Source organism: Schistocerca cancellata, chromosome 1, assembly GCF_023864275.1.
Source record: "Schistocerca cancellata isolate TAMUIC-IGC-003103 chromosome 1, iqSchCanc2.1, whole genome shotgun sequence".
Taxonomy (NCBI): Eukaryota; Metazoa; Arthropoda; class Insecta; order Orthoptera; family Acrididae; genus Schistocerca; species Schistocerca cancellata.
The window spans coordinates 867,640,855-867,658,454 of NC_064626.1; the positions used below are offsets into that span (position 1 = coordinate 867,640,855).

At 41.8% G+C, this 17,600-nt stretch overlaps 1 protein-coding gene across 1 annotated transcript in view; it reads left to right on the forward strand.

Moving 5' to 3' along the window:
- LOC126162530 (proton-coupled folate transporter-like) overlaps window positions 1–17,600 on the forward strand; it is an 81,943-nt gene that overhangs the window by 57,228 nt on the left and 7,115 nt on the right. Inside the window, exons 7-10 of the mRNA XM_049919105.1 lie at window positions 1,000–1,101; window positions 1,649–1,786; window positions 2,079–2,162; window positions 6,216–6,372. Of these exons, the coding sequence (XP_049775062.1) occupies window positions 1,000–1,101; window positions 1,649–1,786; window positions 2,079–2,162; window positions 6,216–6,372 (481 nt within the window). The remainder of the gene's footprint in view (window positions 1–999; window positions 1,102–1,648; window positions 1,787–2,078; window positions 2,163–6,215; window positions 6,373–17,600) is intronic.

The window sequence follows — 17,600 nt, forward strand, 5'->3', positions numbered from 1 at the left end:
TACAATCCGACCTTTATCAAAGTCGGAAACGTGATGAGACGCTTTTGTCCTCCTTACACGAGGCCTCACAACAACGTTTCACCAGGCAACACCGGTCAACTGCTGTTTGTGTATGAGAAATCGGTTGGAAACGTTCCTCATTTCAGCACGTTGTAGGCGTCGCCACGGGTGGCAACCTTGTGTGAATGCTCTGAAAAGCTAATCATTTGCATATCACAGCATCTTCTTCCTGTCGGTTAAATTTCGCATCTGTAGCACGTCATCTTCGTGGTGTAACAATTTTAATGACCAGTGATATATATATATATATATATATATATATATATATATATATATATATATATATATATATATATATGAGGAGAAACGATATAGGAACCGAAACTATAGGAGATTTATATATATATATATATATATATATATATAATGGAACCCCTCATATCAACGTCTTTTACGCACTCTCTGCTTCTGTAGGAGCTTGCCAGCGTTATTTTTTAAATTTGGTATGATGAAGTCAAAGATAATTTTATTCCTTGTCCTCAATTTTTAATACAGCGCAACAGCTGTTTACCGAAGCAGGAAGTAATGTATTCTGAATTTCATGTCGAAGGTTGAAGTAATTTCTCTCACTACATGTGTGCTGGTCCCTCGTTCCCACTTGACAGGTACTTTTCATGTGAATACATTTTGATGCTTAGCATCCATTCATTTTCAGAAACCTTACCCTTGTGTGTAGCTTCCCATTAGTAGAGAAGATAGAGGCAGATGACTAAATTACAACCAGTAGTTGTTTCATTGTACTAGGTAGTTTTATCAACAGCGCTTATGAATTGTTCAGATGATATTCAGTGACCAAGTGATATCGAATGCAAAAGGTGTTACATTCATCTGCAGAAACTATATAGAAACCGAAACTACAGAAGAGTTTTTTATTTCAATTCGTACTTGGACCAGTATCTGGAAATACTCAACGTGCAATGCTGTGTTCCGCATTTCTAGGAGAAGGTGTTGTCTACTACCAGTTCGTGAACGCCAAGTTCCAGTGGACGATGGAGGACAACCTGCTGTTCAGATTCTTCAGCAATGGCACCACTGCTGCAGGTGAGGCTAACCACATTACTTCTGCTTCCTGTCACGTCCTAAAGTACTCGACGTCATTTTAGAGAACAATACACAGGTTCAACACTAAAACAGCTGAAGATGCAAAGAGATAGATAATAAATATTTATTCAACAGGACTGATCAGAAATTAGCTTTTTCTTTCAACGCGCTTAATGCTACCCTAAGTGCAGCGGCAAGTGAGTATCCAGTAAAACCATTTAGATTAGGTTTCCAATATGTGCTGCGGTGTTGGTGATCTATATATAAGTTTATATGTCTCTTAGTTAGAAATTTTCTCCGGTTTTGTCGAGTTTAAAATACTGTCATTAAAAATGTTCTATTGTAGAACAGACTGTTTTTCAGTAAGACTGTAAATATTCGGCTTTCTTAGATTTCGTGGTTTGTTTAGAAATATCGTGCAGAGGTTTCCGAATACAGTTGTACCAGAATAAGTACTACGAGAGTAATGTTTACTAAAATCCGCACACTGCTGTGATGGATCGCAAAATGAGTTACTGTTCCAAGACAAGGCGTTCCATCTTTGCAGGAACCTTGGTGGGCGTCATGGTGTTCGTGCGGTGGCTCAAGTTGGGCGACGGCTGGATATCCTTCATCACTTTCTCCTGCAAGATCTCTGCAGCCGTAATCCACGCCATATCACCGGAGTCGTGGTACATGTTTCTGGGTATGTTGTCAGCTATCCTGCGAATTTTTATTTTGTGTTCGCTGAGTTATGTCCTTATTAGCAGTTATGACTATCCCTACTCCAACTCTATGTTATTCCAGTGTCTGAGTTACGTGGGTTCCTCCTATATGTTGTTCCTGTATATCATTTGCTATGTTTTCTCTGTGTAATTATACCGGGTATATTCAGGGAAAACATCGACCAACTGTATTCATCGTCAATACCTCCACTCCTCCCCCATTCCGACGCTATAGGTCTCCTCTCAATGAAATGTGTTCTGATTTGTTTGCAGGCGGAGCCATCGGTTGCTTCGGAGCCTTGATCTGGGTTCTGGTAAGGGCGATGCTGACGAGGCTGGTCGCCAAGGACGAAATAGGTGAGTACAGTTCCCTTTATAACAGCAGTTTTACGATTTATTAGCTAACTGGGATGTGATCATGAGGAAAAGAAAAAAAAAGATAAATTAAATGGCAACATTCTATAAGTCGGAGGTTTGAGTGTCAGAACCGGAATGTAATAAGGGAGGTATTACATCATAAAATGGAAATATGAAGGCTGCAACGTAGATCTAAGAGGGCTTACACGAAACCCCTTGAGTGTGAGGTCGCAAGTTCAATCTTCAGTTAGGCCAATTAGAAAATGTTGTGTTAACAATTATGACAGAAAAATATTAACTGCTAATGACTCACCATGTGCATCAGGAGGACGACAGGAAATGAATGCCTGGGAGGTGCAGACATCAACCTTCTACGGGCTGTTTGTATTACACTTCACAAAATGGACATCGGCGACATTCAAGAAATGTTCAAAACAAACCATTAACTTGCACCATGAACACCGAATGATAAATGGCGCGCCACAGTGATCTCAGAGGTTCGCGCCATCAAGATCGAAGGCGAGTTCCTTGGGAGTTACAAACTGCACAGGACGTTCAGCTAGGTATCCACTCTTAAAGAACGCATGTAAAATCACACTGGTGTAACGGGGTGATGAGGACTGATGGAGTGTGACGGCATGAAACGGAATGCGAAACAGTCTGTCGTGAAACTTACCGTAAAAGTGACTATCCTTTAACGCCTAGCTGCAGTTAGCGCGATAATATGTTTTGTTGTCACGAATAATACAGACATCCAGATGCTGAACTTGTCCAGTGGTTCCCCGTGCTGTGAATAGCAATGTCACACACTTATTAGAAGGTATAGTTTGCTCAAAAGGAGAATGATGTTTATATGCACCATGAATCAAGCAAAACAAGTTATTCTGACCAGCTATTGGCCAAAAGCAGTGCTCATATAATAGTTGTAGTTTTCTCACACCCATTTTCCCACTGTTGCTTGATGTGATGTAAATATTCCGTACCACCCTTGCAAGGTCACACACACGAGAAAGAATCGTAGGGAACAAAGCACCTCTAATTTCTCACAGCACAGTAAATAACTTTCCGGCCAATTTGTCATCCAAATCAATAAAAAAAATGGTTCAAATGGTTCTGAGCACTATGGGACTTAACTACTGTTGGTCATCAGTCCCCTAGAACTTAGAACTACTTAAACCTAACTAACCTAAGGACATCACACACATCCATGCCCGAGGCAGGATTGGAACCTGCGACCGTAGCTGTCACGCGGTTCCAGACTGTAGCGCCTATAACCGCACGGCCACTCCGGCCGGCTCCAAATCAATAGTCGACATAATTGTATACGAATACGTTAAGGCGCTGATGTTAGTTGACATTGATACAATTCTCTTGGTACTCTTATTTCCAAGTTTCGCTTCACATGCATTTCCTCTTGAAATCCAGATTGGTCGGAGTTGAAAACAAATTTCTTACTGAACGATGGGATAAATTTTCCTATCTCATCTACAAATTTTCGGGTCGGTTCCACAGTTTGCTGTGCATCGTCAAGATGACACTAGGTTTTAAATTTCATTACCTTACGTTTTCCAATTCTGTAGCGCTGTTTGAAGTTATGCAACCATCCACTGCTTCCCTTAAAATAGATGTAATCTATGTCTTGCCCAAAGTGCTTTGAATAACGTAGTAGGTCACTATCATGCACATCCTATAAATTGCATCGAGCATCGTTGAAATGCGCAAACGCCAGTTTTTGTACCAAGTGCGTCTTGTCCTCCCTTGAATATCCGTAGTTTTTCTTATGTATAACACTGTCATATTGCTACGGTCTTAATCGAAAACTATTCATAATTGTTTTCTTATCTTTTTTCCTATACAGCGGTTGATCTTCCATGTAGGTAATTATGCTTAGTAAGCCCTCTTTGGACAACAATTATCCTTTAGTACATTTCACTAGAGACGAGATATGTGGCTCCCTGTACGAGAAGGATGGTGAACTACTTGACTTCATGATTTGTTTCAATATTAATTTCCCTTGTTAAGCACCCGTCGTCATCATTGTACTCCTCATGTACATTGTCCTCACAATCGAGCGTACACGACACCACATATTCCACTGACACCTCTTGCGGAATCACTGATATTTCATTTGCCTCTTCTTTCTCACTGTTCGAAATTCCTTGGGTTCCTTTCTGGCGATACGTTAACTTTGACAACTGTTGTAGATATAATGCAATGTTTGGTTTGCTTATCGTTGCCATTGCTCTGCTTTATATCAACACCACTAGCCCTGTAACATTGTTCTGGGTTACTCATCGAATGAACAGTTCAACTATGCTCCGTAGCCTCATGCTGTGCCCACCATTGGATTCCTCCAGTCCCAAACCCTGTCGCCATTAGCAGCCAATACTGAGTTTGGATGACAGACAATACGTGGGGCGTCGAATGCCGTAAACATCACTGGCGTTTTGCGGCCTCGCACTCAAGGAGTTCCGTGTTAGTGAATTGAAATGGAAGGAAGATGAAGGTATCTGGTAAAAAAAAAAAAAAAAAAAAAATGGTACTGTCGATCACGTCAGGAAATGACGTAACGGGAGTAAGATCCATTATGGCTACTAGGGTACGGCAAGGTGTGAGTCACATTGAACAGTTCAGAGATAGGATTATTCTCAACAGAATCTAAATCCAATGAAAGAGAACAATTACAGTTCAGTTACAACTGCCAATACCACAAGCAGTAGACGACGAGATAGCAGGGATATATGATGGAAATGAACGCGGTACACAGTACGTAAAGGGAAACTTTTATTTAATAATCAAGGGGCTTTGGAACAATATAGTAGAAGGAAGAAATAGAAGACAGTACAACGGATTTCCGCTAGTAATTGCAAATTTTTCTATTCAAAAATAACAAGAAGATACGGGCTGGATTACGTCATTGTCAGACAGATATTTCGAAATCAAATATTAGATTGTAAATCGTAACAAGGAGCAAACATAGACTCTTATCATAATTTAGTAATTAGGAGGAATAGGTTCGCCGGTCGCAGCGGCCGAACACTTCTAGGCGCTTCAGTCTGGAACCGCGCGACCGCTACGGTCGCAGGTTCGAATCCTGCCTCGGGCATGGGTGTGTGTGATGTCCTTAGGTTAGTTAGGTTTAAGTAGTTCTAAATTCTAGGGCACTGATGACCTCAGATGTTAAGTCCCACAGTGTTCAGAGCCATTTGAACCATTTGAATAGGTTCGACATTAAGAGATTTGTTGGCCAGAATCATTGCAGAAATAAGTGGGAACTGCAACATTGAGGAATGATGAGCTACGATTCCAGATTCCTAAAGCTGTAGTTATTGGAGTAATGAATGTTATTGTATTAGTTAGTTGAGGATGAATCTTCATTACTAAAAGCCGTAATCACAGTAGTTAGACGGACAAATACAGATATAAGAAAGATAACTGGGAAGGGATAATAGGTGAACGAAGAAATGTTGCTATTAATCGACTAAAGAAGAAAATACAAATACATTCAGATAAAATTTTCGGAGAATTTTAAACCAAAGACATTACCATCAAAAGTGAAAACAATTTCTACCCTTAGACAAGGAAGAGAGAGCGGTTTGATGAAAAGGTGCATTGAGTGTCTCTACGAAGGTTTGGAATTGTGTGCTTAACTGATTGAAGATGAAATAAGTTGTCGGTGTGAAGAGTACAGAGCGTCCATTCCAATAAATTTTTCTACCATGGAAAAAAAGAGAATAAGCCGTTGATGGACGAATAAAGAAGAATTAAGGAAACTACCACACTTGCTAAGAGAGCATTCCTCGAGGAAAGAAGTCGACTAGTATCGGACATAAGCCTTGATTTGAGGAAGACGTTCCTGAGGAACGTATGTCTGGAGCACAACATTCTTTGGTTTTTTGGACTCATAAGAGAACAGAAGGATTTGAGTTGTGGTGTTACAGGAGGCTGCTGAAATTTAATGTGGGGAATGAAGAGGCTGAAGGCCACTGTATCCAGGTGACTGCATTGTGGAGAGACAGATGAGCAGCGCCCGTCTGTTTTGTGTGTCCACAGGCCAGGTGTTCGCACTGGCGGTGACGCTGGAGTCGCTGTGTCCACTGGTGGGACCTCCCGTCTACAGTGCCGTCTTCAAGGCGACGATCGAGTCCTTCCCTGGCGCCTTCCACCTGCTCTCCGCCGCGATCATGGCGCTCGACCTCACGCTGCTCCTGTGAGTCAAACTTTTATTGTATTCGCCCCAACGAACGTACGGTGAAATGACGACACGTTCAGAAAACGTAATCCGCGTGTTCAAAAGTGAGCCAAGGCAGTGAGGGGTGGTTGTCTTACACAGATTTTTGAGCTTGATTGTTAGAAGATACATTTTGGAATGTTTTGATGGGCTAACTCCATTTTCTGCACAGTCTGAGAGGACTCAAGGTAGTAAGCACTTGCAACACACTTGAAACATCGCCTGTGGAAGACGACGCCAGCAATAGTAAATGTATTGTGCGAACAATAGAACTTCAGAATTTTATTTTTCGCACTATACTCTCAAGTTGGGTGAAAACACAGAAATAACACTGTGTAATGGGTGTAAGTGCAGATATTTCTATTGGTGACCGAGGGTAGAGTACCGAACAACGTTACGTCAGTATTTGCGTCATTTGTCAACCAGCTGTAGGTATTACAAGTCGTATGTTTTTAGGTCAGTTAGTATCTCCAAGTACATGTTTAATTTCCCCAGCGTCTTTTAACCAAACTGCGTGCCTATGGAATATCGCATCAGTTGTGCGACTGGATTCCTGATTTCATGCCGGAAAGGTCACAGTTCGTAGTAATAGACGGAAAGTCATCGAGTAAAACAGAAATAATATCCAGCGTTCCCCAAAGAAGTGTTATAGGTCCTCTATTGTTCCTGATCTATGTTGAAGTGTGGACATGCGCACACCCAACAGTTAAACCGACAGGCATAGTTCACATAGTGATTAAGTAACGACTGTGCAGAAAACATCGCGTAGTAAACTAACGTCGATTTGCAGTAGGGTTTTGGAACATATACTGTGTTCGAACATTTTGAATTACCTTGAAGAAAACGATTTATTGATACGTAGTCAGCACGGGTGCAGGAAACATCACTGTTGTGAAACACGACTATCTCCTTATACTCATGAAGTAATGAGTGCTATAGGCAGGGAATGTCAGATTGATTCCGTATTTTTAGATTTCCAGAAGGCTTTCGACACCGTTCCTCACAAGCGTCTTCTAACCAAACTGCATGCCTATGGAATATCGACTCAGTTGTGCGACTGGATTCGAGATTTCATGTCAGAGAGTTCACAGTTCCTAGTGATGGACGGGAAGTCATCGAGTAAAACAGAAGTAATATCCGGCGTTCCCCAAGGAAGTGTTATAGGCCCTCTATTGTTCCTGATCTATATTAACGACACAGCAGACAATCTGAGTAGCCCTATTAGCTTGTTTACAGTTGACGTTGTCATTTGCCGACTTCTAAAGTCATCAGATGACCAAAATGAATTGAAAAATGATTTAGACAAGATATCTGTATGGTGCGAAAAGTGGCAATTGACCCTTAATAAAGAAAAGGGTGAAGTTATTTACAGGAGTACTAAAAGAAAGCCGCTAAATTTCGATTATAAGTCACGATTCTTATGGCTGTAAATCCGACTAAATACTTAGGGATTACAATTACAAATAACCTAAATTGGAACAATCACATAGATGGTGTCGTGGGTAGAACTAACCAAAGACTGCGATTCATTGGCAGAGCACTTAGAAGGTGCAACAGGTCTAGTAAAGAGACTGCTTACACCACGCTCGTTCGCCCTATTCTGGGGTATTGCTGTACGGTGTGGGATCCGCATCAGGTGGGACTGACAGATGACATTGAAAAAGTACAAATAAGGGCAGCTCGTTTTGTATTATCGGGAAATTGGGGAGATGGTGCCACAGACATGATGCATGAATTGGAGTGGCAGTCATTAAAACAAAGGCGTTTTTCGTTGCGACGGGGTCATCTCATGAAATTTCAATCACCAGTTTTCTCCTCCGATTGCGAAAACATTCTGTTGGCACCCACCTACATGGGGAGAAGTGATCATCACGATAAAATAAGAGAAATCAGGGATCGCACAGAGCCGCGCAGTCTAGGGCGTCTTGTCACGGCCCGCGAGGCTCCCCCCCCCCCACCCCTCCAGTCCACAGCTCGTGGTCGTGCGGTAGCGGTCTCGCTTCCCGCGCCAGGGTTCCCGGGTTCGATTCCCGGCGAGGTCAGGGATTTTCTCTGCCTCGTGATGACTTGGTGTTGTGTGCTGTCCTTAGGTTAGTTAGGTTTAAGTAGTTCTAAGTTCTAGGGGACTGATGACCATAGATGTTAAGTCCCATAGTGCTGAGAGCCATTTGAACCATTCCCCCCCCCCCCCCCCCCCCCCTCCGTCGTAGGTTCGAGTCTTTCCTCGGGCATGGGATGGGTGTGTGTGTTGTCCTTAGAGTAAGTTAGGTTAAGTTAGATTAATTAGTGTGTAAGCCTAGGGACCGATGACCTCAGTAGTTTGGTCCCACAGTCCCATACCACAAATTTACAATTTCTACTCGCACAGAAAAATTTAAGTGCTCGTTTTTCCAGCGCTACGTTCGAGAATGGAACGGTAAAGAAACAACTTGAAGGTAGTTCACTGAACCTTCTGCGAGGCACTTTATTGTGAATAGCAGAATAATCACGTAGATGTAGATGTAGATGTATGTAACGTGTTTCTGGGAAGACTGTTCCACAAAGAGAAAAAACAACCAGCACACCGACCGACGGGCGTACATATTAAGGTGCCAAATATAAAACTATCTGCTCTTATACCCGTTACACCCTGTATGTTTTAACTACGGGGGTTGTCCAGAAAGTAATGCACCGCAATTTTTTTCTCAGCCGCAAACTGCTACGAATGCGATACGTTACGTTTGTATTGTTTGAAGTCTTCTGAGTGAGCGCGCCAAGTTTCCGTCACTTGCGACGGATAGCGGAGCTTCAGGACAGTTTCAAAATGGCGTCTGTAGTTGATGTACGTTACAAGCAACGTGCCGTCCTTGAATTTCTCACTGCAGAAAAAGAAACTGTGGGGAATATTCACAAACGCTTGTGCAAAGTCTATGGAGCATCTGTTGTCAACAGAAGTACAGTTAGTCGCTCGACACGGAGGGTTAGGTCACCAGAAGGCGTTTCGGCGGAGCTCCACGATTTGCAGCGGTCGGGGAGACCATCCACGGCTGTAACCCTACAGCCCTGACTTAGCCCCTTCGGACTTCCACTTGTTAGGGCCATTAAAGGATGTCATTCGTGGAAGACATTTTGAGGGCGATGAGGAGGTGATTCACACAGTGAAGTACTGACTCCGCTAGCAGGACAAGGATTGGTACCGACAGGGCATACATGCCATTGTTTCCCGCTGGAGGGAGACCATAGAACGGGATGGAGATTATGTGTAAAAATAGCATCTTTAGATAAAACACCATTATTTCGTTTGTTTAATTCTCATTTTGTTCAATAAAGAATTGTTGAAGAAATAATCCTCGTAATTGCCGCTTACCTCGCGCTTAACATTGTCACTCCAGTGACAGAATTAAGTACCTTGTCATTGCTGATCGCTACTCTGTTGTTCACGAGCACAAATTCTTTGTTAATGCTGTATGAAGTTGATATTGTTCATTGGCGCCCACTCGCCTGTATTTGCAGTACAGACTTTTTCTTCGAAATTTTTATTGAGAACTCTCACGTATATGTAGAGCTAACTTTGAGTCTACTAAACTACAGGTTTAGACTATTCTGATATTACATTGCCGAGCGTGATGTAGAATACTGTGTGTGGCCTTTGCAGTTGCTCACTAATTTAGATTCAGTTGCTTGTCATGCTCTGAGCAGAAAATTATACCGTTTATTTCGTCTCCAAGGTTTCAGTGTCATGCTACAATGATAACGACTGCGAACGTTTCCAGAACGGCAATATCCAACTTTAGAAACGGACCCGTCCGATATCTCTTTAGCAAGCGGAGTCATTTTCTGTAAGTGGCAATCAAATGAAAACGAGACAGATAGAAAAAAGTAAGTAAATTCTTATTATTCCAAAAGTAATAGTCATACCTAGTAATATATTTATCCCGTTGCGAGACAAGACGGTAAATACCTTCATGGAAGCATGACACTGCCTACGGAACCATGATTGTATCCAAACTCTTCCCATGCGCTCGCTCTCCATGTGTTTGGAGCCCTGAAGGAAGACATTCGTGGCCATCGATTTGCATAGGAGGTAGAGGTTGTACGCCCGGGAACAATCACGGTTCCGTAGGCAACCGCAAACATTTCTCGGTGAAGGCGTTGACCGTATTGTCTCACAGTGGGATAAATGTAGATGGTTTGGATAAAAAGTAGCGGCAACATTGTTATAATTCGTGCCAGACTTTATTGACAGTCGTTCACCGTATACATGCCCTTAATATAATCGCCCCGCATCTTGATCTCCTCCCCCCCCCCCCCCCCCCGCCCTCGTAGATGGGATGCCTCGTACACCGTCAGCGCGTTCTTGTTTGTCGATGTCCCGCAAGGATCGCCGTATAGCACGGATGATATCTTCTCTTGCGTTGTTGCACGTGTAACAGAAAGGTTCCTTCCCTTTGGTGGACAGGTCGTAATCGCACGGACTCATATCGGGTGAAACGATGGATGCTCCAGTATCTCCCACCCCCACGTATGCAGGCGTTCCTACACGGTGTTTGCCGTGTGGCATCGTGCACTGTCATAAAGGATGATGGATGCAGTGCCAAAAGGTGCCGCCACTTTCTTCTTAGAGCAGGTAAACGGTGATGTCACAAGAAATCGCAGTAGCAGGCGGCACTAACCGTCTGCCCATGTAGTAACAACATATTACAGAATTAACCCACGGATATCGTAAGCCACAATAACAACCACTTTGAGACAAGCTCATTTATGGGCGATGAAAACCATGGCGTTTCCATTCATTGGATTGTCGCTTTAATCGTCGTTCGTAATACCGAGCCCAGTCTTCGCGTTCCCTGCTGTAGCGATTGAGCAATTCCACTGCGAGTGCGTAACGTTGCCACTGTTGTACCGCGATCATTACATGCAGTACCCGATGTGAGAGAAGACATCGTCCGTATCACAGGGAGGTTCTTGCGAGACTTCGAAAGAGACGGACGCGCTGACGGTACACGAGACCTTCCATGTGTGTGGGAGGGTGGGGGGTGGGGAAGTGATCGAGATGCGAGGTGATTATATTATGGGTATGTAAGACTGTGAACGTGTAAAGTCTAGTATGAAATACAACAGTGTAGCCACTATTTTTTACCCAGCCCATGTGTTAACCGTTACGGCCATTATTTTATGTGAAATAGTAAACAGTTTACGCACATTTTTCCATCGATCTCGCTTTCATTTGACCGCTCCTCATAGTTCTCTGGAGACATCTCTCCTCTCCTCTCTCACTTGCACAGCACAAACGTGGCAGTAGAATACCGAGCAACGTCTGTCGCCAACATCCAGAAGAACACTAACCAACTTACAGGGCAATAAAATTTATTCATTACAGAGGGACGCTTGTTGTCAATTCATGTATCAGATACATAGCGGCCTTCTGAGGCTCCACTGAGTTCTACATGGCAGTGTGATTATAGTAGACAGAGACACTGCCATTTTATCGATCAGGACTGCTTCAGTGTATCAATCAGAAACAGAACGTGCGATTTCCTTCGGTAGAAGTGATAAACGAACCAGGATGAAATTTTCGTCATGTTCGAAAAAATATGTGCCCAGAAACTGACGCCATCTCGAACTCGACAGGAATTGGAAGCGTACTCCCACTACCACCAGATCACTCTCATTGGGGAGAACGCAGTTCCGCAAGGCCGTGTGCTACGTGTGACACTAGTTGCAATTGTTGTCACTGACATCACATATGCAGTCAAGACGCCTGTCAAAAGTGGATGAGTTGGACATTTTCTTTTGTTCATTCAATCTTACAGCCACAATGCAGCAACTACAGCAGAAAAATGGGTTAATAAAATGGTTTTGGGTTCTCATCAGGGAAAACTATTTGTGTAAATTTTAACCTTTCACGTCGGGGTTATAAACAAACATCTCCCAGAATGGATAACAAAGTCCTAACTTTTAAGGAATGTGTGCGATTTCTGGGCCTAATGTTCGACACGAAAATATCTTTGCTATCGTACCTAAAACACCTAAGAACAAAGGGCATAATATTATTTTTGAATGCCTCTGCGGGAATATTTGAGGCCTGCGGGAATATTTGAGGCAGAGACAGGTCCCGTCGAGCGCAGTTTTATAGAACTTTTTCAATATCTCGACTAGACTGTGCCAGCGCTGCGTATGGATCAGAACTTCACTAATGTAGTCAACGAGGACGGCTCCCCATGGAAAGAAAGGCCTTGAAAAAATTAGCATATCCCCAGTCATTGCTATTTAGTGTGATGCATCGTTAAAACATTGAACGGATATTCACGAGGCGGCCACGTGCGACTAATCCACACGGGATATGTGAAAAGAATATCTTATCGACCTAGATGTATGAGAGCTTATGGTAACAAAACAGGGATGAAGAAGATTGCCACCATGACGTCTTCAGAGACTCAAAGTGATTTGAAGCCTGACAGAACGAAAGAAATCGTGTACTGCACATTACGTTTCTTTCCTTTTTCTCAATTTTAAGACTGTGTCAAGTTTTTATCGTCATATACAGGGATGCACCTAAGCAGGAGTTTACACACGGCTGTTGAGCTGTCTTCCGTGGTATGGTCTTCAGGGCCCGCCTCCCGAAACAAATAAGAAATTGTGAACCCGAAGTACACGCAGTCCTGAAAGGAAAGAAGCGGGTGAGACGCTGTCGCAACAGAAAATTTCTCATCTCCTCGCGCAGTGCCTTGCAATCTGTACAATAAATAACTTCAGTAGAAAAACTTATACAGACTTGCAACAGATTCAAAAACAAGACATAGAAGTGCTATTCTACTAGGTAGCGGGACAGTTAGGATACGGGAAAATAATGCAGCTGACAAAGCAGCTAGGGAAACTTGTAGAGGAGCGGTTGCGTTTCGGTGCGCCAACCTTGTGCATGATACATCTCCCTGTCGGGCGAAGGATCACGCGTCAGTGAGATGACGAGCGGTCGGCAAACTGCGGTCAATCAAATCGAGCGCACAGGCACGGCGAACCTAATACCAGTTTCACCAATGAAAGGAAATGATACTCAGTTGATTAAGAATAGGATACTGTCCATTTCTCCGGCTGGATGACCACCGATGTGTGGAGCCTATGGAATACAGTTTTCGGTGCAACATATTCTAGCTACATGTTTTTCATATGCTGGCCTATGGGCAACCCTCTGCGTGGCTGGTGATACATGCACCATATTAACTGACAACGATAACAGCGTAACATGCATTTTAAAATTTTGTGAAGTGTAGGAACAGAAATAAGTCAACAGTTCATTTGAAATGTTGTTCTTGTTTTAAATTTAAACAATATAAACAGTTGCAGTTCCTTACAAATAGTATAACTTTTATACAAATTGCCTCCAGCTGAAATAAACAGAACCTGCCTTTACTAGTATTCCAGATCACTTTAATGTAAGAACAGATGTAACTCAACAGTTTATTTGAAGTTTTGTGATTGGTTTAAATTTAAATATATAGTTCATGATCAAACAAACAGCTGCATTTCGTTGCAAATGCTATAACTCTGTATAACTTTATTCCTGGGCATTCACGTTAATGCCAATCTTGATTAAAGTATTTGCTCATAAACTGACTGTATTATAAGTTGATATGTAATCGGCATTATTATAAATTAATGTGCGAATAGAAATAAGACACCAGATCACTTGAAGTTTGCTCTTGTAGTAATTTAGTGTGCCAGTTCTGATTAAAGTTTTGGCCCATATATTGACTTTAACACATGCAAACAAAAACAAATAACAGGTCTGAGCAAAACAGGTCTATTTAATATCTTCGTGTCAAGGTCTTTGTAACAAGCAACAGTTATATAGCACATGCTGGGTGCTGGCAAAGTTTCACTGTCACAGTGTAAATGCATACATACAGTGTAAAAGTGTGTGAAGAGATGTACCAACTGGCCATCACAGTGAAAGCAGAGAGACGGATTCTAACAGAAAAAGCCGCCCGTACTGTGGAAGTAAGTACAAAGCTAAAACAGTTTTGCATCCATATCGACAGATAAACAATACTCATGACGATACATTAAAGCATATCCCATCTTCTCGTCACAGAGCCAGCACCCAGCATTATGTTAGAAATAGATATGTAACTTCTGGAAAACCATCTGAAAATGAAGCTGAAAAGTTTCGAAGACCGGTTCATGGAATAATAAATAAAAGTGACTGGTTGGAGTTTTATGTATTTACATTCACTTAACAGTCACGGGTGCTAAAATATCCGTAATAGTTTAGCTTAATCTGTAATTTAAAATAGTTTCACACGGTGATAGTGGATCCTTTAATAGGCCTGAGAATGGCCACATGATATTTGAAATATACATTTTCAGAACTATATTACGATATATTTGCCATCGATGACATCTACATAGTTTGAGATTTGCTAGTGCATTCAAAAGTCATGGATAATACGTGATCCGTCATTGGTTGATGGTTTATGAAGAAATTGATATCTTCTGGAAAGTGCCACAAATTGCAGAGTAGCCAACACAGTAATTCAGCCTCATCGTTTGCTGACAGTCGCCATAAGAAAACTGCATTGCTCTGATAATCTCGGCGCTGAGCGCCCCTAAGCTCCTCCTCCAAAACTGCACTCAAGTTGTAAATTTTTCCTAACATAAGACTGTTTGCAGCGAGTAATTGACATGTATACACAAATACAATACAAGTAAAATGTACTAGACACTGTACTAAACAAATATTCTGGCAATAAGTATGTAACTGACCTGGCTAATGAAAGGTATTTCTAGTTTCTACTGGGTTGCGTTAACAAGAAAATCAATTCGTCTCACTACTTATTTGTTGAGATTTACAGCTTGAAGATCACGTTGATACAGCGCTCCACACTAGTCTATCCTGTGCAGGCATCTTCATTTCTACATAACTACTGCATCGTACATCTACATCTACATCTACATACATACTCCGCATCCACCATAGGGTGCGTGGCGGAGGGTACCTCGTACCACAACTAGCATTTTCTCTCCCTGTTCCACTCCCAAACAGAACGAGGGATAAATGACTGCCTATATACCTCTGTACGAGCCCTAATCTCTCTTTTCTTATCTTTGTGGTCTTTCCGCGAAATGTAAGTTGGTGGCAATAAAATTGTACTGCAGTCAGACTCAAATGCTGGTTCTCCAAATTTCCTCAGTAGCGATTCACGAAAAGAACGCCTCCTTTCCTCTAGAGACTCCCACCCGAGTTCCTGAAGCATTTCCGTAACACTCGCGTGATGATCAAACCTACCAGTAACAAATCTAGCAGCCCGCCTCTGAATTGCTTCTATGTCCTCCCTCAATCCGACCTGATAGGGATCCCAAACGTTCGATCAGTACTCAAGAATAGGTCGTATTAGTGTTTTATAAGCGATCTCCCTACATCCATTCGAATCTGCTTACCGTTGTTAAGCTTTTGGTCTTCCTCTACAATTTGTATCCGAACTCCCTTTTCCCCAGATTGACTCAGTACCTCTTCATTAGTTATACGATCTACACATTTAATCTTGAGCATTCTTTTGTAGAACCACATTTCAAAAGCATTCTTCTTAACAGAATTGTTTATAGTCGACGTTTCACTCACATACAGCGCTACGCTCCACACAAATATTCCGTAAAATACTTTCCAACATTTAAATTTATAATCAGTGTCAACAATTTTTTCTTTTTCAGAACCGCTTTTCTTACTACTGCCAGCTCCATTTTATATCCTCTCTGCTGCTGCGTCCTCAACTACTACTACTTCCCTTTCAAGTCCTTGACCGGTCACAACTGTGGTCCGGTTTCTGTTTATTCCAGTCAAGATTGTCAAAAGCTTTTTCTAAATCAACAAATGATATATACATAAGTTTGTCTTTCTTCAGTATAACCACTGAGGTTTGTGGTAGGATCAGTATTGCCTCACGTGTTCAGACATATCACAGGAATCTAACATTGTGCTCAAGTTCGTTTATGTAGCTTCCCTCGTCCCCCCTCCCTCCACCATATTCCTTCCACCTTCTAGCTTTCTCTTCTTTGCTTACTTCCGGCTTGCTTATTTCTGACTTGCTTACTTCTGACTGAGGTCTTGGTATTTGTACAGTTACTTCTCTTTGCTCCGAAGTTTCTTTTAATTTAATTGTCATATATACCAATATATAGGTGTATATCTCTTCCAATTGCAAAATCGCAAAGCAAGAGTAGTTAGGAGGAAATTTAAAGTTGTTGACTTTTCCTTCTAGCCATTCTTGATTTGTGATTTTGCACTTTCTGTGATTGTGATTTTTTAGACAACTGTATTCCCTATTGCCTGCTTAATTTACAGTATTTTTATATTTTCCCCTGTTGTTACTTAAATTCAATGCATCGTGTGTTATCCAAGGATTTCTACTGTGCCTTTTTCCATTTTCTGCCTCTGCTGCCTTAAATATTTCTTCTCTCAAAGTTATCCATTCTTCTTGCAGTGTATTCTTTTCTTCGTTTCAGTCAGTCGTTGTCTAATTATCCCTTTGAGATCATCGACAACCTCAGGATCTTACTTTATTCAGGTTCCATCTCCTCAGTTTGCTACCTTTTACTATCTGTTTAGTTGTAATCTGCAGTTCAGTCAGTGTGAATTTGCATCTTGAAATGCATAAAATTTAAAATTTGGTTTCGAAAACTCTGTTCCACGTATGCATCTGTCTTTCGTGATTTTTAAACAAAGTGTCAACGATGATTAAATTATGCCCTGTGCGAAGTTCTACCAGGTAGCTACCCCTTTCATTCCTTTCCCTGAGCCCATGCTCTCCTACTACTTTCTCTTCCTATCCCTGCTAACAAATTCCCGTCTCTCATGACATTTTAAATTTTTGTCTTCCTTAACTGTATGGTTAACCTTTTCTATCTTATCGTACATTGTTTCAATCTGTCCGTCGTCTGTGATGACGATAGGCATCTGAACTGGTTCCGTCGTGATGGATGGGTGTTGGCTTTATGTTCGTCTTGGTTATGATAGTGTCAACGGCAGTTTAAAGATGGATCTGAGTATTGTGATAGAACTTTATTGATTGTCTCAATAACTCACACTCGCGGAGTTTTTAAAAGACATGTTCTTAATATTGTAAATACTGAGGATCAACTGTCAGTCATCTTCAGTTACAAAACGTATGGAAGTTAATGTACTATCATTATAGTAAACTGTATTTAGGTATTGCAAACTGTAACACTAAAAG